We start from the raw sequence: 26,485 nt of genomic DNA, 5'->3' as shown, positions 1-26,485 counted from the left end.
ACTATTTCAGTACTGCCTTTCTCAAAAATCTCACCACGCATGTACAGGCCTCCCCCATATCAGATCTATACCAAAGCATACCATCTCTTGCTAAGCCTGTTTTTCCACTTAGGCACTATGGTGATGTTACTCAGATGCTTAATATACTTACTAGGCTTTCTTTCTTCAAAAATTGTATTCAATTTTCCATCCATGCAACATGTTACTATCTTCCTGAATTCTCTGTGTTATTTTAAGTATCTATGCATTTCTTTCTCTTAATCAAAGTCTAGCATATAAGTGTTTAAAAAATATTTCAATGCACGGACAGCACTTAATTCTTTCATATCAAGGTCTCACCTTGTTAATATTTTCTTGGTACACCCAGAGATTTGAGTGCCTCCACTGAACAGCACACCAGGATCTCTGCTAGTTATTCTGTATGCCAATGACTCCATGATACAAATTCCTTTATTGTCTGGCCTCTCTCTAAAAGATTCATGTAGTGCACAAGAAGAGAAAAACTACTGTAATTTTCAAACTAACCACAGTTGGATGGAGGAGTTTCTAATCCTCTTTAGGCATTGTCACAGCTAGTAGGAACATACACCTCTCTCCTTTTGTACCTACGGATTCATTTCTGGAGGTTCGCCAACACCAAGTCATTAGAAATTATCAGTCACCTCACTAAGCTGGATGCCAGCTCCTTGTGATGTCCAGCGAGGTGGCTGCTCTGCCCAGCCCTGGCAGAGGTTGGGATGCTGGTGGTACTTATGGCACCATCCCACAAACTTCTGCTCAAGCTGACTCCTTGTTTCAAAAGCCTTTAAATATGTCAGTTCCTACTGCTCTAAAAGTATCAAGTTTCTTCTGTATGTCAGGACATTGTCTTTGCACCTTTCCAGATTCCAGGTAATGACCTGTGTTAAAATTCAATGTTGTACATTAGACTCGTATATAAAAGGCTTTCAATCCCTACAGTAAAAGGCAATAGTTTCCTTTTACTGCGGTAAAAGTTGCATTACCACTGCTCCCCCCTCTCTCTTGCCCCAACAGTTACAGACGTCTCCTTTCTGGAAAGTGCTATCTAACCCAAGCATAAAACCTTGATGTCCTTTTGTGAATCCAGAGTCAAAGAATCAGCCAAGTTCCCAACAAGAACCAATTTTGTCAGTCATTCTCACTAACATTTCATCTTCATCCTTTAATAAATTGCCTCCCTAGCTCTTAGCTTAAACTCTTTTAGTACAGAGAAAGCAAGAGGCTAATGCTGTTAGTCTTCATTTAATTTCTTTTACTGACTTAGCCTCCTCTGCAGTATTTTTCCCATTTTTTCAGTCATGTATCTTCCCTCACATCCATGGGTGCTACTACACTGACATAGAAGGAATTGCATCCAACTATACTAGGGCAGAATGTGCCTGAAATGCACCAAATCATTCACCTTCCTTTCCAAAGGAAAGGATATTTCTAAGGTTTTGCATCTCTTGCTTTCTAATGGAGGACAGTTCAATGGCAGAGCACAAGAGGACTCCTACACATTCTGACCCTGAGAGCCTCCAGAGGGCTCAGTCTGTTAAGATGTAAAGCCCAGACCTCATAAGAAAGCAGCTCTGTGTCCTCAATTACATCTCCTCAAACTTGCACTTAAAGTGTTACTCTAGGTCCCAAAAGCAAATAATCCTTATTTACATGTCTAACACTGTACCAAATGTCCACCAAGAAACCACTAAACAAGTCCTTACAACAGAGACACAACTGTTCTGTAATAAGCACAAATTTATATGCAAGTATGATATTTAGAGGATTCTAATATAGAGGATCCTAATATTTAGGATATTTAGAGGATCCCAATATAGAGGATTCTGATATTTAGAGGATCCTAAATGGATGTGTGTGGTAGCACATGGTCTGTGTGATGCTGTGGCATATTTGTAATTCTTTCACACTTTTATAGTAGTTCTCAGGAGAGTTTCAATATCTAAGTAGAGAGGCAAACACTTCAGCACTCAAAAAGTACATCTCACCTTTCTAAACCACTGATTATTTACCAATACCTGTGGAAATACACACAATTCTCACCTTACTGATGTCACAAATACACATAAGCAGGACTTCCTTCAACTGTAATTTTACATGCATTCCACGCTACCTGCACATTAATCATCCTGTCATCAACCACAGGCTTTAACTGCAAGTTTCCTACAGCAGAAACAGTGAGGAGCAGTGAATAAAGCCACCATGCTATATAAACAATAATTGATACAGTAAAAAACAGGCTTTGCCTGAGCAATATTGCCAAACATGGAGTAATACAGGTAAGTGTAATCTACAGCAAAGAAGACCTGAAATATTTATATTCAAAGTGTAGACTCATACCACAAACCCACCAGCTCTTGTAAAATAGCCCAAGTCCTTGCAGGTTCAGTGTCTTTCAAGACAGGGGTAAAACATGCTGCATGTTCATTATCCGACATTGTGGAAAACCATTTTCCCTCACTCTCTACAAAAACTGGGATTGTTCACCAAACCTTACTCTCCTCTGCAGGTTTCAGCTTTCTGCTTGCAGTGCTGCAGTAAAGGAATTCAGGCTAAGACTAGGGTGGAAATAGGCAAATCAGTTCAAGATTAAGATCTACATTTGGCCTTCAATTTTAAAACAACCCATTAGGGAACTGAAACATATGAAATGAAACAAGAGATGTCTAACTCAGCATGAGCTGAATTACCCCATAGGCTGGACTGACTCAATCCCCATTGATTACAGAGGAGCTCAGGCATGCAGTGCACAGGTACTCACCTACTTGTAAACACTAACATTTCAGGGTCTTAATCCTGGACTAAATACCACTGAAACAAGTTATTTAATAAGGCATCCATGTATGGATTCAGCAGATGCTTCAACTCTGTTTAAAAGACTTCTGCTTTACCTAAAATCTCTTCCTGCACTATTATCATCACTAAAGTCTTGGCCCCTATATACTGAGAAAGTAGTATGGAAACAGTGTGATGCTGAACACCTGTAATTCAAAGGTATGAAATGATAAATTTATGCCCTCATAGTTTGAAACAAAGGTCAGCCAGTCCTTCTCATACCTGCATCTAACAGCTGTCTCAGAGATCATTACAATAAAAGAGAACTGCCAGGATGCAAGACATGCAAACTGTGCCTTCCCAAACTAATTCTTGCATCATACCTCATAAGGGCTGACAAGACATGTTTTTTAATCTATTGCTATAGAAACTACCATATGGCCTGTTTCTTAATCTTCTACATCTTCCCTGTAAAAGGGAAATCTACTGAGGAACAAAGATCTGGGCATAAATTTAAATAAATTGCTTACATACCTTAAGAAACTTTGTTCCTTAGCAGTCAAAAGCATATTACCAGCCCCCCCCCCTCCCCCCAAAAAACCCCAAAAAATCCAAATCCAAATAACTAATGAAAGCCAATGAAAGCCATCTTCTTAATTAAGGATGTCTCCTGTGGCCATAAAGTATAATTCAAGACACTGCATGACACAAAGACACTTCTTTAAAATAATCTGAAGAAAACTGTTTTATCAATTACTCAATTGCTACATTTCAACCCACAGAGCTCCCACACATCTGACATATACATGTTATTTTAGAACAGGGAAAACAACCATAAAGGAAAAACACATTCTGAAATTTGGGTAGGAAGTTTTCCAACACTGCTGATGCTGATTTTCATCATAAACAATGTCATCTCTTTCTTCTGTCATTCCCTCCATCTGCTTCATTAGCAAAATGTATCATAGTGAAGAATACATAGGAGGCATGAAGTGCAAAAGAGAAAAAAAAAGGTTTTCATTTAAAATGAGTGCTACTGTACACCATAATATAATATTTTTCCAAGATTGTTACCTATCGGCATTTTTCCTATCATATGAAAACCAATTAGAACGATGTAGCAATAGCTATGGAATAGCAAGATATTTTTTAGAGAGTACTTTTGCTTCCACTGAAAAACTCAGTATCTGTATTTGTGTGTCACAGTAGCGCCTTAACAGCCAGACGTCTGAGAATTGAAAATGAAATGGTGCTGCCTCAGCATACAAAATAAGCACACTACAGAAACAGCAAATAGCCTGGAGACAACAGGTTCTGTTAAAACAGAATCAAGTTGGTAAAGGAATTAAGCAGAAGCTTTCCTTCATTATTTAGCACTTATGACCCCAATTAGAAAATCTTAAGCCCTACTGCAGACTGCAAACATTTTAGAAAGTATTTCAGTCACAGTACGCATTCTCTCACAATCATACAAAAATAACTGGAACCATATTATATTTCTTATAGCATTTCAATGTATTTTTCTATGTGATATTGAGTGAATTTCATTTTCAAATTCTTCCTAATTGCCATTTCTTATATCTCTCTTTCCACATTTACTTTGTATACACTGCCCAGAGGAGTTCAGGAGACAAAGAGAACATTCTTCCCACAACCCTTTCTCAGCACTACAACAGCTCAAACAAAACACAGGATGCTAGAAAGAACAACCAACTGACTGTGAAGAAAGCAAACTGCTAAGAACCAGGAGAAGTCTGCCTTCCCCCTCAGTTGCCAAAATAATGGACCATGAACAGGAAACAAAACCATACAAAGAATGGAGTAAAGCAACTTCCCACTCTAGCAGACCCAAGAGAAACAGCTCATCAAGTCACAGCACATTCTGCACATTCAACAATCAAACCACAGGGTGCCTTCCTTCCTCAGCACTGAAATAGGAGTTACTGGGCTTTGCATAGTGAGGAACAGCTTTATGGAAAGGTATGGGGTATAAGTTTCTTCCTTCTGTGGAGATGAAGGCAGGCTGGTACAAATCCAACAGAAGGGAGACAGGAGACCAACCTTTTCAGTTATTTACCTGGTATTGGCCCACTCATAATAAATACCCAGCCTCAGACAAAGATGCAGCTGGAAACTGTAATGTCTCACCAATATGAAAGGGGAGCAAAATAGAGTATTTTTACATAGAAAACTGAAATATGGCTCTGCCATGGCTTAGCTTTGATTTTGTTCTTCTCAAGTAGCCGAGGTGATATCAGAGAAAGCAACACCTCCACACTGCTGTCCTGTTCCTTCACAAATTACTGCCATACAGCTTCTAGAGAAAAAATGCTACCAAATCATTGTTCTGGGGGCAATTCTGATCAAACCAGAATACTCTTCTTGTACCATCTCAATGCAAATTGAAATTGGTTCGCAGATTCCTACAGCACTTGGGAAACAAATGCTTGTCTACATGATTTGCACACAGTGGGTGCCTTGCTCTTGTGACCCTTGGCTAAAACCAGATCAACAACCAAGGAGGGTTTTTTTACTGCAGGACAGGTTCCCTCCAAACAGTTTACATGAAAGCTGGGCTTTCAGGATCCTTCCGAGGGTTAAAATAACTCATCAGGTGGAAACATCAGCAGGATGTCCTGGTATCTGTGAACAGAATCCTGTATACAAATAGGGAAGAGCCATTCAGCACAAAAAAAACCCCTCAGAACATAATATTTCACCTTTCCCAAAAGAGGCATTTAGACTGCTGTAAGTATTCCTATGAAGGGGCTGCAGGCTTTGTTGCTTATCTCAGAGGGCATATTTCAATGTTCAATTACATCAAAAGGAAGTTTTCCCTTGATTTTGGTGGCTCTTGTATCTCCAAGCTCAGTGACAGTCAACCATGGTATGACAACGGACAGAAAGAAACACACAGGACATATCTATAAAGAGCAAATGCAAACAGGAGAGATAGATTTATGAAGCTTGATGTATTTAATCTGCAGTGCTCAGCACACCTTTTACATGGAGCAACTCCTCATTAGTTTTCAAAAATGAAATACCACTTTAAATGGGACAAACCAACTAGGCATACAATTATAAATTACATCCATTTGGATTTTCAGCTAAAACCACTGCAAGTTGCTATTTCAAGAACCAATAAAATTCATGACTGTAAGACACTTCTTGAGTTGCACCTGTCTTACATACTGGAAAAGCACATTATTGAGCTTCAGGAATCCTACCTCATCTGAACAAACTTCTGAACTCAGCATTAGATTGTAGTGATTAAAACTAATATCTTCCATTTGGATGCAGAGACAATTTGATTCTGCCAATACAATCTCTTTTTAAGTAGTGATGACTATTACTACTCTTTCACCCACTACCATCCTACCAACATAGAGAAAAAAACTTCGGTATAGGCACTATAGCCAATAGTAATACTTTATATAGGTAAGATACTTTCTGCCTTCCCTTTCAAGAAAAATAAAGCAATATATATGTAAACAGCAAATTAAACTGAATTAGCAACTAACCAAGATAAGCAGAGTAAGAGCTGGACCACACAGCAATATGCAGTGCCTGGCTATCTTGTTAAAGCTCATGCAAGACACAAAAGAGCTGCCAACTGTCAAAGGCTGGGTGCAGTCTAGACTTTCTAAAGGCTTCTCATAAAATCTCTCAGCTATTACAGAAACAGCTGCTGCTATACCAGCCACAGGTTTCTGTTTGTTAGCCAAGACAGATTGGAAATAGATCAACAGGTAAGAAGCAAAAGTGCCAGAAAAAGGGTCAATTATCAGACTGAGAGATGAGTAGAAGCAGCATACCTCATTCTATCAGTTCTAGAATGACCATACTCAAAGTTGTTCAAAAGGACTGGTGAAGCTTTTCTTTGAAACATTGCTCTGCTTTCAAGGCTTAAGAGAGTCACAGGTTTTCTTTATAGATCAAAGTACTTAAGATCCACAGGCTAAGAGATGATGAACATGTTCAGAAGAACAGAAGCTACGCAGAGGTCAAGGATCCATACACAGCCCCCGCTCTTTAACCCTGAGCCACAAATCTGGATGACATCCCTAGAGCTTTCCTTCCTCAGACATTAGGTCAGGGTCTAGACAGAGCATCACAGCAGTTCTGTGTTTGTACCAGCCTTTTGCCAGCCCAAGACACAGGAAGCAGAGTAAGGCAAGGAAAAGCAGAGCTAAGGAGAAGAGAATGACAAGCCTGAGGCTGCATCTTAGGAAAATGGGACACAGCAACATAAATCAGGATATTGTGCCAAACCAACATCCCTTTTGAGCAAACTGTGACTGGGCTTTGCTCTCTGGCAGGGCACACTGGATGTCCCACAGCAGTCTCAGACACAGCAGGGCAGACCTAACAAGGAGGGACTACAGGGTATTGGTAACTTTAGACTGGGAGTAAGATCTGCAGCCAGGAAGGGAAAATTCCTCTATGGGTTGGATATGTTCATAGCACTACATAGCTCATATGAAACGCTACCTCTGTGTTTCTAAAGTTTTAGTAAATCAAGGATTACACTGCAGCATATAAAATGGCAAATTAGGAAAACTGGAAAAACAGAAATCTCAATATTGATCAAGTTCCTGCAGCAAACCTGCAAAGAGAAATTCAACACAGGTTAAAATTACGACTCTTTTGAGACAGCTGCAAACTTGGCCAGGCTTCTAAGATGAAATACTGTAAAACTGCATATCTTTAGAGACACCAAATGGAGGCACTGAAAATAACACCTAACTGAAATAAAACCAAAATTCTCAACAGAAAGAACTGATCCCTGTTTTGCAGTACTTTGTTCAAATTTATGGATACAGAACATGATTTGCCATTAAGTTTAATAAAAGACTGTTCACCTAAATTTACCACATAGCTTTGTCTTTCCTAGTATGACAATTTCTGAATATAAGAAAGTTGCATTCAATAACAGAGCATTGAAACTGATATTCATTAATAATTTCAGTGTATCAACTCCTCTAAAGACAGAATGAATATTGTGATTTATAAAATGCAATTATAAGCCCACAGGACATTCTAAAAGTCTCATTTTATTCACTTGTTTCCCAGGAGAGGGCAAAGAAATGGATTACAAACAGAAAAGATTAGCCTGAGACTCCCACTTTTCCTGAAGTATTAAAGGACAAGACAACCTTGCACTGCTTTGCCCTCTAACTATTCAGTAGTTTTTATAAGATAGGCAGAAGTGCAAAGCAATAATGAGATTTTCCTCCTTCAAAACAAATTTAATCCATCTTGTAAACTCCTCAAAATACAATGCATTACACAAACCAGGGCCACCACTTGGCCACTGTGTGCCTCTTGATAAAACTGTTTCATAAGACTGAGAGGGGAAAGAGGACCTCACACCTACATTTCCACCTCATTTTGTACAGGTTTAAGAACCTGGATTGCTGTAGATTGTCTGATGCAAGACAAATGCAGTGAAGAATCATGCCTTTATTTCTCAAAATTATTTATATTTAAGATGAACATACATGGCAATAATCTTTTTTCAACATAAATCAGGCAGAAACAAATTAAACATCACTAGTGGACTGCTCTTGGGATTGATACTGGGTCTAGTGACCTGGATGATGGGGCAGAGCACACATCCAGCACGTTTGCAGATAAAATAAAACTAGGACAAGTGGCTGATATCAGATGGTTGTGCCACCATTCTGAAGGATCTGGACAGGTTGGACAACTGCCGCCAACAGGAACCTCATGAACTTCTACAAACAGAAGTGCCAAGTCCTGCACCACACACTGGCAGCTGATGAACTAGAAAGTAGCTTTGCCAAAAACGACCTTGAGATGCTGGTAATAAGAAGTTGAACATGAGCCACAAATGTACTGTTGGAGAAAAAAAGGCCAACAGCATCCTGGGTTACATTAGGAAGAGCACTCAGCTGGTAAAGGGAGGTGATCCTTTCTCATTTATCAGCCCTGGTGAAAGGGTATCTCTTGTACTCTGTCCAGTACTGGAACTGGACTGGGCTTCCCACTACAAGAATGCCATGGACTTATTGGAGCAAGTCCAGGACAGGGCCATAAAGATTATTAAGGAATATCTTTACATAAAGGGATGCTGAGAGAGTTGAGATTGATCAGCCTGGACAAGGGATGGCTCAGGATCAGGGAAGTTGGCTCTTATTAAAGTGTATAAATAACTGATGGAAAGGAATGAAGAAGAAGAAGGAGCCAGATTCTTCCTAACAGTGTACATGAACAGGACAAGAAACAACGGGCACAATTTAAATCCCATGCCATTCCATCAGAACACAAAGAAACAGTTTGGATTTTTACTGTGACAGAGGTCAAATACTGCAAAAGATTGCCTACAGAGATTCTGGAGTCTCCATCTGCATAAACATTCAAAACACAACCGGACACAGTCTTGGACAATCTACTTTTGCTGACCCTACTTAAGCAGGAGCTTGAGCTACATGACCTTAAGAGACTCCCTCCAACCTAAACATTCCTGTTGGTCTGTGAAGATGATGCAAAAAGTTTGAGAATCTGTGGTGATAACTAAGTCACCAGGCTAGGAGGGTGTTTGTGTTTAGTCCTCTGTTCTGCCAGACTTCTTTTTCATAAGCCAAGGCATTTATTGCAGTTATTAATTATCACGATCTGCCTAACTCAGATCCTGGAGGGACAAGCATATATGCAATTGAAAGAAATGCTCTTTCCATTACTCAGTATAATGAGGCATTCTGCTTCCTTTTATTTCCTCTGAAGTATCTGCCAATTTCCAAAATAGAATACAGAATCAGCTGGGTTGCAAGGTTATATCTTTATGGCACTTTTTAGTTAAATGTGTGCATTTACTGTTGAGGAGAAGAAAGAAAGGACAAGACATATGGCTTTATGCATGTTTTCCACCACATTGCAGCCTGATGCATTTACCACACTGCAGCCTGATGCATTCAGATAGGAAAAAATACCCTACAGAGAGAAGAAGAGAAAGACGCCAATGGTTGATGCTGTATGTGTAAGTCCAATTATTTATTAATAGAGTGTGTAAATTTTGCCTGTGGTTAAGATTTAATGGGAATAGAGAAGTGGGCTTCACTCCTAAAATAGGTAAATGACATATTACTGCAACTGATATTTTCATTTTACTATCAGATGAAGAGCTAAGTGCACAAAACTACAAAGAAATCATAAACAATTGTAAAAGTACTAGAAAGAAAAACCATAAATAACAGAGCATTTCATGGGCCACTGTCTTGTTTAACTACATCTGTGTTTTACTGCCTGCACTTGAAAAGTGTATTTATGGCCCATTAGGAAAAGGCACTGAAATTTGTGAGAAACCTAACAGGCTGTAATGCCTATGCTTGAAATATCTAGAAATGGTCCAAGTCTGGCTGTGTCCCTGGTTGAAATGTACACATTCCAACCTTTTATAGCTTCAAAATGCTCCATGCAGACCAGTTCCCAGAAAGATTTGTATTTTTCATGCAATTAACATCACTGTATTTTTGGCCATCTCTCAGACCATCAAGGTCTCAGGTATGCTGAGGTATGCTGCAATACAATAACACAGAAATGCACTGCTTATGGTGTTACATCAGTGAAGTAACAGAGCATCTGTGCCAGAGTCACCCTTTTCATTGGAATGGAAAGGATAAGAAAGCCCAGGGCTGCAGTACTGAGGCAGAATATGTGAAATTAAAGTATGAAATAAAGATGAAGGAAGATCAGTGGAGACCTGGATGCCAAGATTTAAAAATCACTGATATCACTGGAAAATTTTACAGTGACAACATCATATTGCAGTTACTTATTTAATTAGCATATCACACCACCTTTCATACTTGATAATAAAGTTCACATGAATGTGGACACACACCATGGAAAATCAAACTAACAATATAAAAATGGAACTTCTCAGCAAAGCATCAGACCACATGCAAACATTAAGTTTACCTCAGCTCCCAAACTGAGAGAGATTATTTCATCTTCAAAAGCAGAATGTGTATCAGTGTGAGGGGGAATTCCTGTTAAAAAAAATCAAAAACTAACAATAAAAAAATTAATACAGTAATGGTAATAATAATAATAACAACAACAGTAACAGAGTGTAAAAAAAAAATCAAAAACTAACAACAAAAAAATGAATACAGTAATGGTAATAATAACAACAACAACAGTAACAGAGTGCTATCTCCATTGGCAAGCTCTAGTTCTACAGATGTCTGTATGGAAAACTGGCATGTATGGTTGAACAAAGGAAACTTACCATAAACAAGGGAATTGCCTTCCAATTTGGGGCAATTGTCTTATGCCCAGATTAGATGGACACAATTAACCTAAGTGTCTTATATAATCAGTAAAAATACCTAGAAAATAGTACAGGTTACTCCAAGGCCTTGCTCACTCCTGGATAACTCCCTGCTGCAGAGAGAAGCTCAAGCACTTGGCTCTCCTTGCAGGCAGTGCAGCTCTTGGCAGCAACAGTTACGGTACCTATGGTGATTCTGGGCTTTAGTTCATTCATGATAATATATTTCTTCCTCACTCCCTTCACAGAGGAGTAATTTCAAATCCCTCTTTCCTAAGCAAATGAGTGCATTAAGAATTTCAGCTTCAGCATTAGGACCTGCTACCTCAGAGGCAGGCACTATTAGGATCGAGTGTGCCTCTGCTTTGCACTTCCTAGGCAAAGTAACATCACTGCTAGGCTATCCCCTGGGTAACGCATCTGTCAGTGTGTGTATGAGTACATACACATAACTGAGAATTGCCAAAAGGACAGTCATTTTTAAGGGTTTGTTTAGATTTTTCTTTCACATCTGCTAATTGGAAAGAAACTGCCAATCCCTGCAGCTTGTGTCACACATTTTAATGCCAAATGCTAGAACAGCAGTGTGCATGCCACAGCAAGATCCCACCACATGGTGGGGAACTGCAGGCAGCAGTGGAGCAAGGGAGAACAGCAGACAGCTTGGGAGAACTGCAACTGCACCTTCCTGTGATCCACTGCAGGCCGAGGCAGAGCCATTCCTATATCATCCAAACTGAAACATTTTTATTTGTTTATTAAAAATTCTACCAAAGTTCATTTTGGGCTCTGTAGAGAACTCTTAAGTTGAAGACAATTTTTTCTGATGTGTCAGTCAGCTCTATAAAGCACCCTTATTATACAGCAGATTTTACATCCAGATGTAAATATTCTGAATTCCATTAGTTTCAGCTAAAACAATACAAGTGTTTTATGAGACCAACATTTAATCTGACAGAAAATCAGTGAGACTTGAAAACCAAGGACAGATAGATACCTGTCTGCTACGGCTCATAACTTTGCCTCAGTACAAAGCACTGAGGCTCTGCTTCAAGAGGCACACTGAAGTCTGTGCAATTCACTGTGCAGCAGAACACTGATAGCTCTCCACACCATCACCAATAATTCAACCAAGACCACACTGACCCACGCTCCTCATTTACTGTATCTTATGTGTGGCCCCTCCAGCTTAGATACCCATAGCCATAACTCACTTTCTAAAATTTTAAGTACAATTCCCAGTGAAAAAATGGCTCAGATCCAGGATGCAGGCAGTATTAATCTGACTGTGCTCTGTGCTCATTCATATCCTGATGATTTGCACTTAAGAAAGGGTATTTTGCTTTGGGCTAGGGTTTTTGTTTGATTTTTCAAAAAAACCTGCTTCCATTCTTGATAGACATCTACAATTCTAACTAATCTCCTCAGCCAGAAATATACAACTGTATCAATTTAACAGATTGTCAGATACACAAACAAACAGCATCAGCTCTTCAGACCCTTCTTCAGCAGACACTGTAATAGCTGCCAGACACTAATTTTGAGAGTAAAGCCATTGTTCTTTCTTCCTAAGGACAAATGAGATACTCACCCTGGAAAGCAAGCCAGATACTTAACCTTGATGACTAAGCTTAGCAAAAAGTACAGCACGTGATTTGCTCCCTAGAAGTGTGATTAGAAGATTGTTTTTGTTCAGAAGCCTCCAGTTTGGGAAAAAATACAAAAATACAGTAACTCCTTATTTCTAGGATAAGGGAACATTGCTTGCATCATACTTAAGACTCCATATATCACATAAACTAACATTATATCATATGTACTAACAGCAGGAGAGTCTCCATTTCTTGGAGACTGTATGCACATTACAGGAAGCAATACAAGTGTGGAGTAAAAAAATGCACTTAACTAGAAGACCAAATATGACTATTTATTCCTACATGTTTTTACAGTTAGTTTTCAAATCATGACCTTGGACTCCATCATCTTCCATAATAGTGGTATCAAAACCTGCATTTCTAAATCTAAGTTTCCATGTGCAGAAACCAGTATTAAGACTTTAGTTTTGACTCAAAGCATCTCTGGTCACAGAGGAAATACACTAAGCAGGTGCTTAAATCCTGTTCCTGCACCATTCCACAGTTAGATGCTACACTCTCCTGCTTCTTAGTGAAGTTGTACTGGTTTGGCTGTTATGTAGTTCACTTGCTCCATAGGTGCCTGTACAGTGCTATGCTTTGGATTTGTGATGAAAACAGTGTAGATAATACATGGATGTTTCCCCTCTTTCTAAGCAGTGCTTACACAGCAAAGTCTCTAATGGTTCTCATGTTTCCCCATGAGCAAGTCAGCTGGGGGTGCACAAGGAGCTGGGAGGGCACACAGCTGGGACAACTGACCCCATGTGACCAAGAGAATATTCCACATGATCATACAACATTGTGATCAGTATTAACACTAAGGGTGAAATTTACCACGGATGTCATTACTCAGGGACTGGCTGAGCTGGGATTGGCTAGTAGCTGAGCATCACTTGTCTTCCTCTGTTTTGTTTGCTTTTTTTTTTAACTTACTAAACTGTCCTGCTCTCAAGCCATGAGTATCCTCACTTTTATCTTCCAATTGTCTTCTCTGCCTCAGTGAGGGGGGTGAGCAGGCAGCTGCATGGTGCTTAGTTATGTACCAGAGCTAAACCACTATGTAAAATAATGAGTTCAAAATTTTTGAGGGACAAATGAACTCACCTTGTCCAGGTTCATACTGATTTACAGTCAGTTGATCAGGTTTATGTTTGATATATCCCTGCTTTAAGCACCTCTCCAAGAATGGATTGCAAATTTCAGGAAGACCTAGTTAAAGAAAGAGAACTGTAAACAAGACAGGACAGCTTTTTACAATAAATATAACTAGGAAATACACAGAAGTAGTTTCATATACATGCAAATCCATCTTTAATGATGATTACACTGCATCTGCTGCTAACACACACATCAGAACTGAGGGCCTAAACTTCCAAGTCCAATATTCTTGAAGATCTGAAAATTACAAAGGCCATTCTTCCAAGGCCTCTGCATTCAGAAACAGATTACTCCTTATAAATGCAAACTGTAGTATCTCTACACATAAATCAAACCACATCAAATCAGAGGAAAGGTTTTTACCAATTACAATAAAGAAGTTGCAGTCAAAATTATAATGCAGAGTCAGTTGTGCAGAGACCTCTCTAAAAACTTTATTCCCTGGAAATCTGTTATGAATTACATCAGATATCACCAAAATATCTGCTGAAGTTAAGCTGGTCTTGAAACAGGAATGGAAGGCACAGTCCTCCACTGAAGCTTTGGTTTGCTACTTAACCTGAGGACTTGATTGAAAAATTCTGCTGAAGGTAACACCAACAAACATGTTACTACTATCCCTTCCATGAATCTACTGATTTTTATTCTTGTTTTCTCCCAAGAAGTGTTTATGCTTTTCTCACACATAAAACAGTCTGTGAGACTAGAAAACAATTCACATATCAATCTCCTTACAATGATATAGCTTCACAGGTAAAATCTGAAGATAACCAGAATCCTTCTGTTGCATGCCACATCCACCCCAGTACACATGCATCACCTTTAAACACCTTCAAGTTTTACAAGAATTTAACTCTCCTATTTTACTATTTTTAAATCTAAGTCTATAAGATGACTCACTTGCTTTGCTCTGACTCACAGCTTTCAACTCCCAATATGAGTTATTGAAACCTTTACAAAATTGCTTTCAGAGCAAAGGAAATTTTATTTCAGTGTGCAACCAGCAAGCTTCAAGCTGGTTGAGATAAATATATACAGCAACATACGTCACATCCCCCAAATAAATTAATATGCAATTTGTAACACATAATTGTTTTATGGAACAAAAAGCTAAAAAGGAGTGGCAATTACAATCCCAAAAGCCTTATTTGACCAGAGCTCAACAAAGGGCAGCAACCTCTGGCTCCAAGTGACTGGACAACAAGCTTAAACCACTAACAATAATTTGGAATGAATCTCAAAATTCAAAAGCACTTTTGTGTGTGCTTAAAATACAGCAAAGGCTCTCCTTTAACCAGACTCTCACAGCCATAACTCAGCACGGCTTAAAGGCTTTATATAATGGTTCAAACATTGGTGCAAAATAAGCACAGTTTAATAGGGAAGTTCTCACCTCCAGGTAATGGCTTGTCTTTATCAACATTATTGTTATCATAGCGAAACTCATATCCGAAATGCTTTACTCTTCTATGCTTTAAAGTCTTCTGGGCTGTAAAAACACATAACTTTAAAGTAAGATTAGACTACATAAGATTGCATGAAACATTGCAGGCAATTTACCATGTTTCCCTATTCCATCCTACTTGTTAAGCCTAAACGTTCTTTAATTAGCCAGTTAACCATTGTATGTGACCCTCATTCTTCATGCACACACTTCTCCTTATTATCTTTTGTAATTCATTAAGCATCACATTCACTGCTGTTCTGAGTAAAAGGGATGGTGTTTTTGTATATGCAAGAAGCAGGGAATACCAATTTTTTTGAGCCATGCTTATTGCATCTTTTTCTTGCCCTGATCTCTGAATTTACACCTGCTGAATACCCTACAGATACATCAAGATCCATCATTCTCATTAATCAGCAAGTTACACATTAGCTAAGGTCAGCATAACCTTTCGTGTTGCTCCACGGAACAAATTTACACAGGAAGTTTGAAGTGATTTCCAATAATTCATTTATTGAAGGATTTAACTCCAAAAGCTCAAGGAAAAGCATCCAGAATGTATGCCTAAGTTATTTTTTTCACATAAAAGACACAGCTCTTCAATTGGACACCAAAATACAAACAGTCTTGTACTTGGCACAAGACACATAAAGAAGGCTTTAATTGTCTCCGGATGCAGGTTTGTTATTCAAGTAAATCCATTCTAGAATATCAATTCAGATCACTTGTCCCAAGGAACTGATCACTTTCAGTACAAGACCCAATTTCTAAAATGCTAAGAGCAGCCACAGAATCATTTCTGACAATGCATTTCCCGAGATGCAGACTTTCTGTAACCTGAAACTGCAGGAAAAAAACAGCATAAAAGTACAGAATGTCTAGATTCCTATAGTTGTACCCACCATTCTGAGTATCTTCATCTCCTTTCCAGTCAATACTCTCCAACATCCTCCTTTCTTCCTCTGGAGAAATAATCTTTTCAATTACAATTAAGCCTGGAGGCAAGCTTGTAGGAAAAGCATTTTGCAAGGAAACTGAGGTATATGAAAAAAAGAGAATTCTGTCACTCTTTAGAGAAATAAAACCTGTGTTCCCTATGGAGATATAATTATTTTGTATGAGAATATAGCACAGCTGTAGAAATGTTTAGTGATACAATGGAGCCCTCACTGTGGTCTTATTTGGAGAAAGAACGATCCTTTTTTGTCATGACAAAACAGGGTAAGTAAGGCCCGAGTTCTGTATCATTGAAGCGCTTTCTAAAATTTTACTGCGTAAGACAAACAAGACTTTACACTATTCAAACACAAAACTGCTTGTGGCTTTCCTATAAAAATAATGGTAAACAGAATTTCCCAATCACTTCAGGTTCTACCTGAATTTCATTTTAAATTTGTAGAATTTTAGTGAGTTATCATATCAGCAGATTGCTTCCACCGACAGAGAGTACTCTGTAATCAAATATGTACAAATATGGAGTATAGAACAATACCTAGGTGAAAGTAAAACATCACTGATGTTGGGACATTCAGTTTGCTATCCTAAGAGTTCAAAAAAAGCTATCTGCTAGCTGTACAATGTACAAACCAACACCAGGAACCCTTTTTGCTAGGCACTATCAAAGCTCACAGAAAGAGCAACAGTTCTTGTAATAAATAGCTTATAATCAGCCAAAAATTGAAAAAAAAATATTGACGGGAAGGGGAAACAAAACGACAGTAATTTCATTGTGCATATTTTTCTTCCTGGAGCTGAGATAGGAGATTGCAAAACTAGGGTCACACAAGAAATCCAATGAACTGTCCAGAGATTCTCAAGGCTCCTTAATCACAAATCCTACATGTGCAGTATTGAATGGTCAGGAAATTACTCAGACCTTTATTTCCCTTTTGGTTCCAAGTAATAGAGTTGAAATTAGAGTATCCTAAGCTGGAATACAAGGAGCAAAGATTATTTTATGTCCTGAATCTCAGATTCTAGTTTTCATTCTCTGTGTCTGCTTAGGAAAACTAGTGTGCTTTTACCTATATTTACAACCCAGAAAGTAAAAGCAAAGGGAAGCAGTATGCAGGAAGCTGGATATATAGGAGAGCAAAAAAACTGTACCTTTTTCCACAAAATTAATATATAGAACAATGTTTTGGTCACAGTCTTCCAGTGTTACTTCCTTTCCATTAAGGGAATTAAAGGCTTTCTTGGCTTCTTCTGCTGTTCTGTATTTCACAAATGAGTATGGTTTATTTGGTGGCATTAAGAGTGTTTCCATTGCTCCATATTCTTCTAGTATTCTGAGCAATTGCTGTCTACTCATCCCATTACCAAGACCAGCATTGGCAATAACCAGGCTCTGATTGAAAAAGAATGAAAAAACAAAACAAAAAGAATTTGTGACTATCGTTGGTTCATTTGAAACTAACATTTTACCAGGAGAACAGCAGTATAAAGAAAAATTAAACCCATGAGCACTCGAGCACTCTTTTATGTATTCTGCACAAGATATTTACATTTCCACGAGCTTGTTATACAAGGCTAATGCAACCTTTGCTTGCCCAGCACATGGTGTGGGCTGAAAGCCTTGCAACCTCTATCAGAAACACCTCCTCAGTTAATGCGCACTTTGAAGTGGCATGTGTGTGACAAGCGTACTGCAAGCAAACAGTGGCACTGGCACACATAATTTTGGAGGTTTCTGGAACAGCTGGGAAAAGTGTTCAATTAATTCAAACAACAGCATTTCATTTCTCTAAAAAAAACCCAGAAAATTAGGTTTAGAACTGAAGAGGAAGGTCATTAAAAATAAAATTATACACTGAGCACTGCTGTGATTATGCCTATTGTGAAGGCTCTGTTAACATCTCTTCTAAGCTCTGCATTGGGCTGTCTGCCAAGGATCATATTTTTCAAGATTTACCTCATCATTATTAATTACTGCTATTTTCTGGAAGGTTATTGATGAAGAGACCCATGTGTGTAGAGGACATACAGAGGTTCAAACCACTCCTTTCACTTAATCTACAAAGACCCCACTACACAATTGCTGCAGCACATGCAGCAACTGATGATGTAATTTAGAGATAGTCAGACTCTTGCACAAAGCCTGGAAGTATTTTCTACATTGCTGACACAAGTTTACCACTAGCACTATGATTTTGTTTCACATATTACTTATTCAAATGTTCTGTCACTAATAAGGACCTTACTGGACCCCAAAATTACTCTTTGGAGAGACTAGATGGATCATTTGGTACCTGGCACAGTTTCAAGGGGAACAAGTTTCAAATTACAGACCCATTTCCAAGCAACACTAGAAAAACACAGTCTTTGTTCTAAAGAGTTTACAATATAAACAAGATTGCTGAGTCATTAACATCTGTCCATAGTTTGTCTGAAATCTGAGCAAAAATTAAAGCAAATTTTATTACAAAAATGTATAAAGATCTAACTGATGTTTCCATATTTGAATGGCAAGAATTTTCAGTATCAGGATGAACAAGTAAATGGGTAAATAGGGTAATATGATACTGCTCTACAGTGTTTCAAGCCATTTGTACTTCCTCAAAAATGAGAGAGGGAAATTAGAAACTCTAACTTCCCTTTCTGTCTGCAAGTTCCTGTCACTTTTTGCTACATCAGTATCTGTGAGGTCATTCTCTCATCTGCTATAACTCTAGTGTGGCAGAACACCACAAATCAAAAACCCAAGTAGCTTTCTGCTAGGTCTCTTTTCTGCAAAGAAAGAGAAAGCTGTCCCCATTTAAACAGCTCCAAGTCAGCCAACCAGCTCAATTCCCACAGAACCACAGCCTTAAATGTTTAGAGGAAAGAAACAATACGGAAAAGATTTCCCAGATAGGCATGTTCTAAACGGGGAGCTTAGATGAGACCAATTACACTTGACAGAGAACCATGGAAGATATAAAGGCACGAAAGTTAAAAGCCTGAAGAAAATAAAAGAAACCACAGAGAAAGAGAATAAAAGTTTATCTACTTCAATAGCATTTCCAATGCTTCCTCCTCCTCCTCAACCCAAGCAACTACTGTTTCAGGTTAAAAAAAAACTTATCCAAAGGCCAAAGTCTCTCCATAGACCCTGAACTGCTGAAGTACAGTTCTGCTTTGAAATCAAAGAAGCACAGAAAATCCTCAATCTTGGGAAGTCCATTTTTAAAAACTGCATTTTACACAAGACACATGTGAGAAGAAAACACAGATAAGCAGCATTTTAACACTACCATCAAAATCACAACTACCAGTCACCTGTGTGGCATGGGAGACGCACTTGATGCCCTCATGTCTCATCAATGTATGCTGAGCTCTGACCTGCTTCCTCAATACCTTCTTCTTAATTTTCTGGACTTTCAAATTATCTTCACTGGTTTTAGCTTCCATACTGGTGTTCTGGAAAGCAGAAATAACAACACATAGTGAGTGTCCTGCTTGAAAAGGATCTCTCCCAAAAATAAAGCTTTAAAAGATTGCTATGATGCTTGACTTCAGTTTCCATTTTCTCTTCCTCTTCACTCCTTTATTCACATTCACATTATCACTAGATCCATTTGTGGGTTTTAACCTGTCTGCCCCTCCTGTTTTCATACAGTAATTTGAGCTGATTTCCTTCTCTCTACAGTCTCTCCAGAGCAGAACATGAGAAAAGAATTATGTGTGAAACTGACATGAGATTTGTATTGTCTCAGCTTCTCAGTTATTCTCATGCCTCACCAAATGCTTCAGCTGGAGATGAAATGTTTGGCTCCTTTAACCTAATTGCAATCAAGTGTGACATTTGGCCAAACTTGCCTTTCTTGAGAGTAGAAAAATGTGTGCAGTACTTACACGTCCTAGAGCAAGCAACTAGGATGCTCCCTGTATCATTTACCACATCTCCCAAACTTAATGAAAATCAGATTCCGGTTGTGCGAAGGAACAGAAAACTGTGTACATACATACATACATATATATACATATATATATTTAAGTATGTATTAACTACTGAATTTCATAGCAACACAGAATTTGCCAACCAGCGAGTACTTAAAGGTCACTGGTATTCTCTAGATTTTGCTGCATCTTTTGCCACTTTTGGTCTAACACTATATTGAGATCATATAGCACCTTCCCACATTTCTTTGAGCCTACATTCTTTTCCTTTTTTTTAATTCCTTCAAATCCAAGGGAGGAGTCCAGATCTCATGTATGATTACAAAAAAGCTCTCAGACATTGATGCAGTTTGACTTTATCTCTCCCTATAACATAACCCCTTACCTGTAATTTAGAGTATTTTTCTTCTTTGCCAAAAATCCTAACAGTATAGCTGGACAATCCAATTGCAACTGTCTGTCCTATTCCATTCTTTTATCATCACCAACCTGGCAACAATCCTTCCATCTTCTGTTCCTGTCAAAAAATGGTTTTGTTTCAGTTATTTTTAAGGGAAAAAAACAAAGCAAAACTAGGTCGATCACCCCTATATGTAATTATTTAACTCTGTCCACTGCCCCAACAGTCACTCATCCACTTGCATGCCTTCTGGCTTGCATGACTGCAGAGCTGCTTCCCAGTACCTAAACTGCAGACACAACCATGATAATATGACAATGTACCACAAAAAATGGTAAAGGTAAAAAACCCCTCATATTAGTATTTGCTACAACTTTGTGTTGAATGACTTGGCAAATTTTTTTTTTTTAAACAAGCACTGATATGCTAGTAAAATTGTTATGAAATATTGAAGTGTTGCACAGGAGCTGTATGTATTCCCTGTGATTGCTGCAGCATTACCATCATCAACCTGTACAACTTTTAACTGCACTGCACAAGAAAAATCAAAAATCTTTGAAGAGAATCAGAATGACAAAGGCACTCTGTGGAAATAAAGGATTCTAATCCTCCAAAAAGGAGCAGGATCAATGCTGACAAAGAACACTCAGTCTTTTGCTCTTCCTTTCCACTTACTAGTTCATCCTCCTACCATTCCTCTTCCATTCTCAAACACAATTTTACAGTGGTCTTAAATTAACTGAAACCCTTGTCAACAACACTTTGCAGCACACATGGCAAGTTACTGGCACGGTGGGCATCAACAGCTCTCTCCTGATATGGTTTCAGATGCCTGCGAACAAGTTTGAGGTTGTACATGCAAGGCCGTAACAGTTTGAACCCTGACCTCCTGGCATTATTCAAGTTTTTACACATGCCTGACCACATAAAGATCACATTTATAGCTCAGCCTGACCAAAGGAAAAAAAAGTAAAAACCAAAAAACACTTAATAAATTACTCAGCACCAAAATCCATTCTACCACCATTAGACTCTTGACATTTCCTAGGATCTCTTAGAGAGAATTCAATCACAACCATGCTCACATGCAGTGGAGGCAAGATGCCTAAGACAAAAATCTCACAAGTAACAACACTGAAACAGGGCAGAGTGTCAGAAAAAGGAGAAGACTACTACAACAATTATTTCACATGACTTCAGAAATGAAGTATAGAGGCTGAAAACATCAATGGGTTATGGAATTAATCTTGATCTCTACAAAATTAGTTTTATTACAGATGTGTAGGAACTGTCTGCCATTTCCCTTTAAAGCAACAGTGCTCAGTAGGGGCTTTTTGCCTATTTTATACTCTGATTTTTTCCCTTCCCTTCCTCAAATTCTTGGTACCTTCTTAAATAATCATTTTCCCTTCCTAATGGCACACTTGCAAACAGGCCACAGCTCTTTATTTGAAAACATTCTCCCTTCTGAAGACAAATAGCTCAAAACAGTTCAAAGTAAGATTCTTCACTTAATCAACAAAGTGTTAGAAACACAGAGAGCAATGGTCCTCTTAACTTTCATTAATTAAATACGATCAAAAAATCTCAAACTTGCTTAAACCAAAAAAAAAGCACAGTGAGACACACACACACACACACACAAAAAAACAAACAAAAAAACTCCACACTAAAAAAAAACAACACCCAAAATCATAAAATAATTAGAAACCAAGGTAAATGAGAGAGCAAAAATAAAAGTCTCATGAAAAGAAGCACAAAAAGTTTTTATTAAGTAAATTCTCCTAAGTGCATCTAATGGGTTACCCTTACCAAGAGTCAGATGACTTGCGGTCTCCTTCAGGAAGCCTGCTATGACCAAGCTGTACAATTATAAGATTTCACAGAATCAAAAAATCATTTAGGTTAAAAAAAGACCTGTAAGGTTGAGTTCAACTGTTAATCCAGAACTGCCAAGTCTACCACTAAACCCTACATCTCTAAGCATCACCATCTACACAATTGGCTCCAAAAGGCTTGGCCTTTTGCCACACCTTTTGCCACCTTATTTGGCACACACAGATGAACAAAGGCCCACATCTTTACAGCCTACACATGCACAGGGTCCTCTGCAGAGGGTGCCAGGCAATCCCAAACTACTCCACAGGAAAGTGACACATCTTTGGCTTGGTGAGTTTGCAGGAAGAGAGCAAAAATACAGGACAGGCAAATACTTTGGAACCAGGCAAATTGGATTTTGATGGAAAAACATGGAGGCTATGCACATCACCCATAGCAGTCAGACCACTGTCATGCAGCCTGCAGAAGAGAGGACTTCGAACTGAAAGGGTCAGGCCTCTCCGATAACATCTACACCTCACCTGATCTCTGGGGAAAGCACTTCTGAGTTTAGTCAGACCTTCAGTCAGGTCCTCACAAACACCCACATTCTCCAGGCAAAAGAAGTCAAGCCACAATATTTGTTAAACTAGCACAGAAACTGAAGCTGAAAGACTACTTTTTATCCCTTCATAACAGCTGAACAAGGGACAGCTGAGGTGTGACTCAGCTGTCTAAATAGCAGGCAGAGATGACCTAGCCCACAACATTCAGCCTCTAACCTGCTGCTCAAGAAGCTGAAGACCTTCCTGATGTGCTGCATCATGCTTGCCAGCATCACTCTGGTGTCTCCAGCTTCTGAAGGCATCTTGAACAGTAATACCTGCACAGCTGAGACAGCAGAATATTCCCTTGGTCTCTGTCTGAACCGGGTCTAAACTCTGTGTCTTGTCTGTTGTGTCATTACTGTTATAGATACATATTATAATATTGGCTTTCCATAAATATTAAAATGAATACTATATGCGTTATGTTGGAAAGTTATGCTGTATTAATCTCTTTTAAGTAGTGTAGTAAATATAGTTTTTAGGTGATAGCATAATATAGAAACTATGTGATATAAGATACTTTTTCTAACTAGCTCAAGGAATGGAAAAGATAATCAAGAAATGTTTCGCATTATCCTCTCTGGATAGAGATAACAGCAACAGACACCAAGATCCCAAGAGAAGAATTATTGCTTCCTTATCAGGAAAGCTCAGACTTCAAGGAACCAAGAAGACTGATTTACAATATGGGGGGGGGGGGGAAGATAAAATTAGGCAGAAACACCCTAGTTTGAAAGGAATGTTTGAATAATGTATGAGATATATGAATATGCAATAGGCTATTGCTTTTAAGGGGTAATCCTTTGTTAGCAAGGTGTGTCTTTTGGTGGAGTGCCAGGTAACCGGAAATCCGTAATTCTTTGCTTTTTATTGTCTCTTATTGTCCTAATTTTTATTAGTATTTGCACTACTATTTTCATTACAATTAAACTTTTAAAATTTTAACAAAAGTGAATGGCACTTTTCACAATTACCAGTGGCTCAATTAGGCAGGCACAGAAACCAAGTCTGCCCTGATTTCTGAATAAAGGAATCACACTCAACTCTGTAGAAGTAGGAAACTTCATTTGCTAGGATCCCACACCTCCTTTAGGAAGGCCAATATGACTGCAGAAGAAAAAAGGTTAATCCACTGTTCAATTAATTACTGTTACCACCTAGTTTTACAATAAGTATTTTTGAAAAGTATCTCCTGAAAATACACACCGAAAACGGTTTCCCCTTGCAATATGAGCTAAGGTTACACGCACATTACAAAACTGGCCTGAAGTTACTACAGAGGCTAATGTAAAGCTGTAATGCAATGCACGAAGCTTGTCTGCTGTAGAAGCCGCTTCTGAAAACTATTTTTCAGTACCTGGCGGCCGGGCAGAGCAGAGCGGCGGCTGTCGGCAGAGGGAGCGCCGCGATAAGGGATAAGCTGGATCTTTGTTACTCACTTTAGGCTTGGTTTTGTGCTACAGACACGACACAACAAAAGTATAAGGACACAGTACTCACATAAACATCCGGGGGAAAGAGTACATTCGGGAGGCCCTCAAGCGAGATTTAAGAGCCTGAAGGCAGCCGCACATCCAGGCACCGGCATGTCCCCGCGGCTGTCCCATCCCACCTCTGCCAGGCACCGGCATGTCCCCGCGGCTGTCCCATCCCACCTCTGCCAGGCACCGGCACGTCCCCGCGGCTGTCCCATCCCACCTCTGCCAGGCACCGGCACGTCCCCGCGGCTGTCCCATCCCACCTCTGCCAGGCACCGGCACGTCCCCGCGGCTGTCCCATCCCACCTCTGCCAGGCACAGCCAGCACCAAACCTCCCACCAACACCCCGCAAACCCCCGGCTCTGGGCACTCGCTGCAAACAGCAACGACAACAGGAATAACCACAGGAGCGCGTCTTAGAATCACAGAATGTTAAGGGTTTGAATAGACCCTAAAGATCAACCAGTCCCAACCCTGGGTCATGGGCAGGGACGCGTCCTCCTAGACCAGGTTTCTCAAAGCTTTGAACACTGCCAGGATTGGGGCACCCACAGCCTCCCTGGGGAACTTGTTCCAGGGCCTCACCACCCTCACAGCAGCGTCCCTTCTGCTGTGCCCTGAGCACACACAGGGGAGGCTATAAAAGCTGTGAGGCAGACGTAGGGGCTGACTTGGCCTTCTCCCCCTTACACCACCTCGTCCAGACAGGGACAGAAATGGAGCCGGAGCCGCGGCCAGGCCGCCGCGGGCTCTGCTCCCCGCACAGGACGGCACGGCGAGGGCAGGAGAACCAGCGGCAGAGGCCGCCTGCGCTCCCGCGGCTCCCCGTCCCCAGCCAGAGCCGGGCGAGGCCCGGGCGCTGCAGCCCCGGCCCGGCGGGCGCGTTACCTGCAGGAAGCGGCCATGACGGGGCGGGCACCCGGCCCCGGCACCGCCCCCGCCGCGCCGTCATGGCACCGGCCCGCCCCGCTGCCCGCGGAGCGCCGGGGTCGGGGGAATGTAGCGACTGCAGGTGTCTGTCGCTTTGTTACTGGTCACGGAAGCCAGGCTTTGAGATTCAAGAAGGCCAAGTGCCAGGTCCTGCACTTGGATCACAGCAACCCATGGCAGCGCCACAGGCTGGGGAAGAATGACTGGGAAGGACCTGGATGTTGATCTGGAGCAGCTGAACGTGATCCAGGGTGTGCCCAGGTGGCGAAGAAAGCCGATGGCACCCTGGCCTGGATCAGCCCTGGTGTGGCAGCAGGAGCAGGGCAGTGACCGTCCCCCTGTACTCAGCACTGCTGAGGCCACAGCTCCAATCCTGTGCTCAGCTCTGGGCCCCTCACTGCAGGAAAGACATTGAGGGGCTGGAGCGTGTCCAGGGAAGGGCAACGGAGCTGGGGAAGGGTCTGGAGCACAAGTGCTGTGAGGAGCAGCTGAGGGAGCTGGGGGTGTTCAGCCTGGAGAAAAGGAGGCTCAGGGGAACCTCATCACTCTCTGCAGCTGCCTGACAGGAGGGTGCAGCCAGGTGGGGTCAGGCTCTTCTCACAGGTAACAAATGACAGGACAACAGGATGTAGTCTTAGGCTGCAGGAGGTTCAGGTTGGACATTAGGAGGTATTTCTTCATGAAAAGAGTGATTAGACCTTGGAATAGACTGCCCAGGGAGGTGGTAGAGTCTCTGTCCCTGGTGATGTTTAGGAAAAGACTGTTCATGGTACTTAATGCCATGACCTATTTGACATGGTGGTGTTGGGTCAGAGGTTGGATTCATGATCTCCAAAGGTCTTTTCCAACCTAACTGGCTCTCTGGTTCTCTGGCAGCAGCCAGTTCTATGTGCCAAGATTTCCCAATGACCAGGCCAGGGCTCTCCCACATGTCCTGGGGAGAGGGACGTCCATGCTGGATAGATCCAGGACAGTCAGTGTGGCAAGGGGAAGGGGATGAGCAGCCCCCTATAACCAACTTACATGGGCGCACATTTACTGTCA

The 26,485-nt window shown here is 40.3% G+C and overlaps 1 protein-coding gene across 3 annotated transcripts in view; it reads right to left on the bottom strand.

Moving 5' to 3' along the window:
* ALKBH8 (alkB homolog 8, tRNA methyltransferase) overlaps positions 1-25,427 on the bottom strand; it is a 43,974-nt gene extending 18,547 nt beyond the window's left edge. The window contains exons 1-9 of one of the 3 annotated variants that reach the window (XM_041487440.1): positions 24,390-24,628; positions 22,419-22,468; positions 20,592-20,723; positions 19,586-19,726; positions 17,435-17,675; positions 16,231-16,362; positions 15,278-15,373; positions 13,831-13,935; positions 10,735-10,805 (exon numbers count right to left, since the gene is read on the bottom strand). In XM_041487440.1, coding sequence (XP_041343374.1) covers positions 10,735-10,805; positions 13,831-13,935; positions 15,278-15,373; positions 16,231-16,362; positions 17,435-17,675; positions 19,586-19,717 — 777 coding nt within the window. In that variant the 5' untranslated portion in view covers positions 19,718-19,726; positions 20,592-20,723; positions 22,419-22,468; positions 24,390-24,628. Of the gene's footprint in view, positions 1-10,734; positions 10,806-13,830; positions 13,936-15,277; positions 15,374-16,230; positions 16,363-17,434; positions 17,676-19,585; positions 19,727-20,591; positions 20,724-22,418; positions 22,469-24,389; positions 24,629-25,399 lie in introns of those variants that run through there. The other 2 variants (XM_041487442.1, XM_041487441.1) reach the window with 2 other exon arrangements.
* Positions 25,428-26,485: the final 1,058 nt, after the last annotated feature.

This window comes from Pyrgilauda ruficollis, unplaced genomic scaffold (genome assembly GCF_017590135.1).
Source record: "Pyrgilauda ruficollis isolate IOZ18807 unplaced genomic scaffold, ASM1759013v1 scaffold8, whole genome shotgun sequence".
Lineage (NCBI taxonomy): Eukaryota > Metazoa > Chordata > Aves > Passeriformes > Passeridae > Pyrgilauda > Pyrgilauda ruficollis.
Note: the sequence above shows the minus strand (reverse complement) of the source record. Positions and strands in the feature narration are given on the sequence as shown.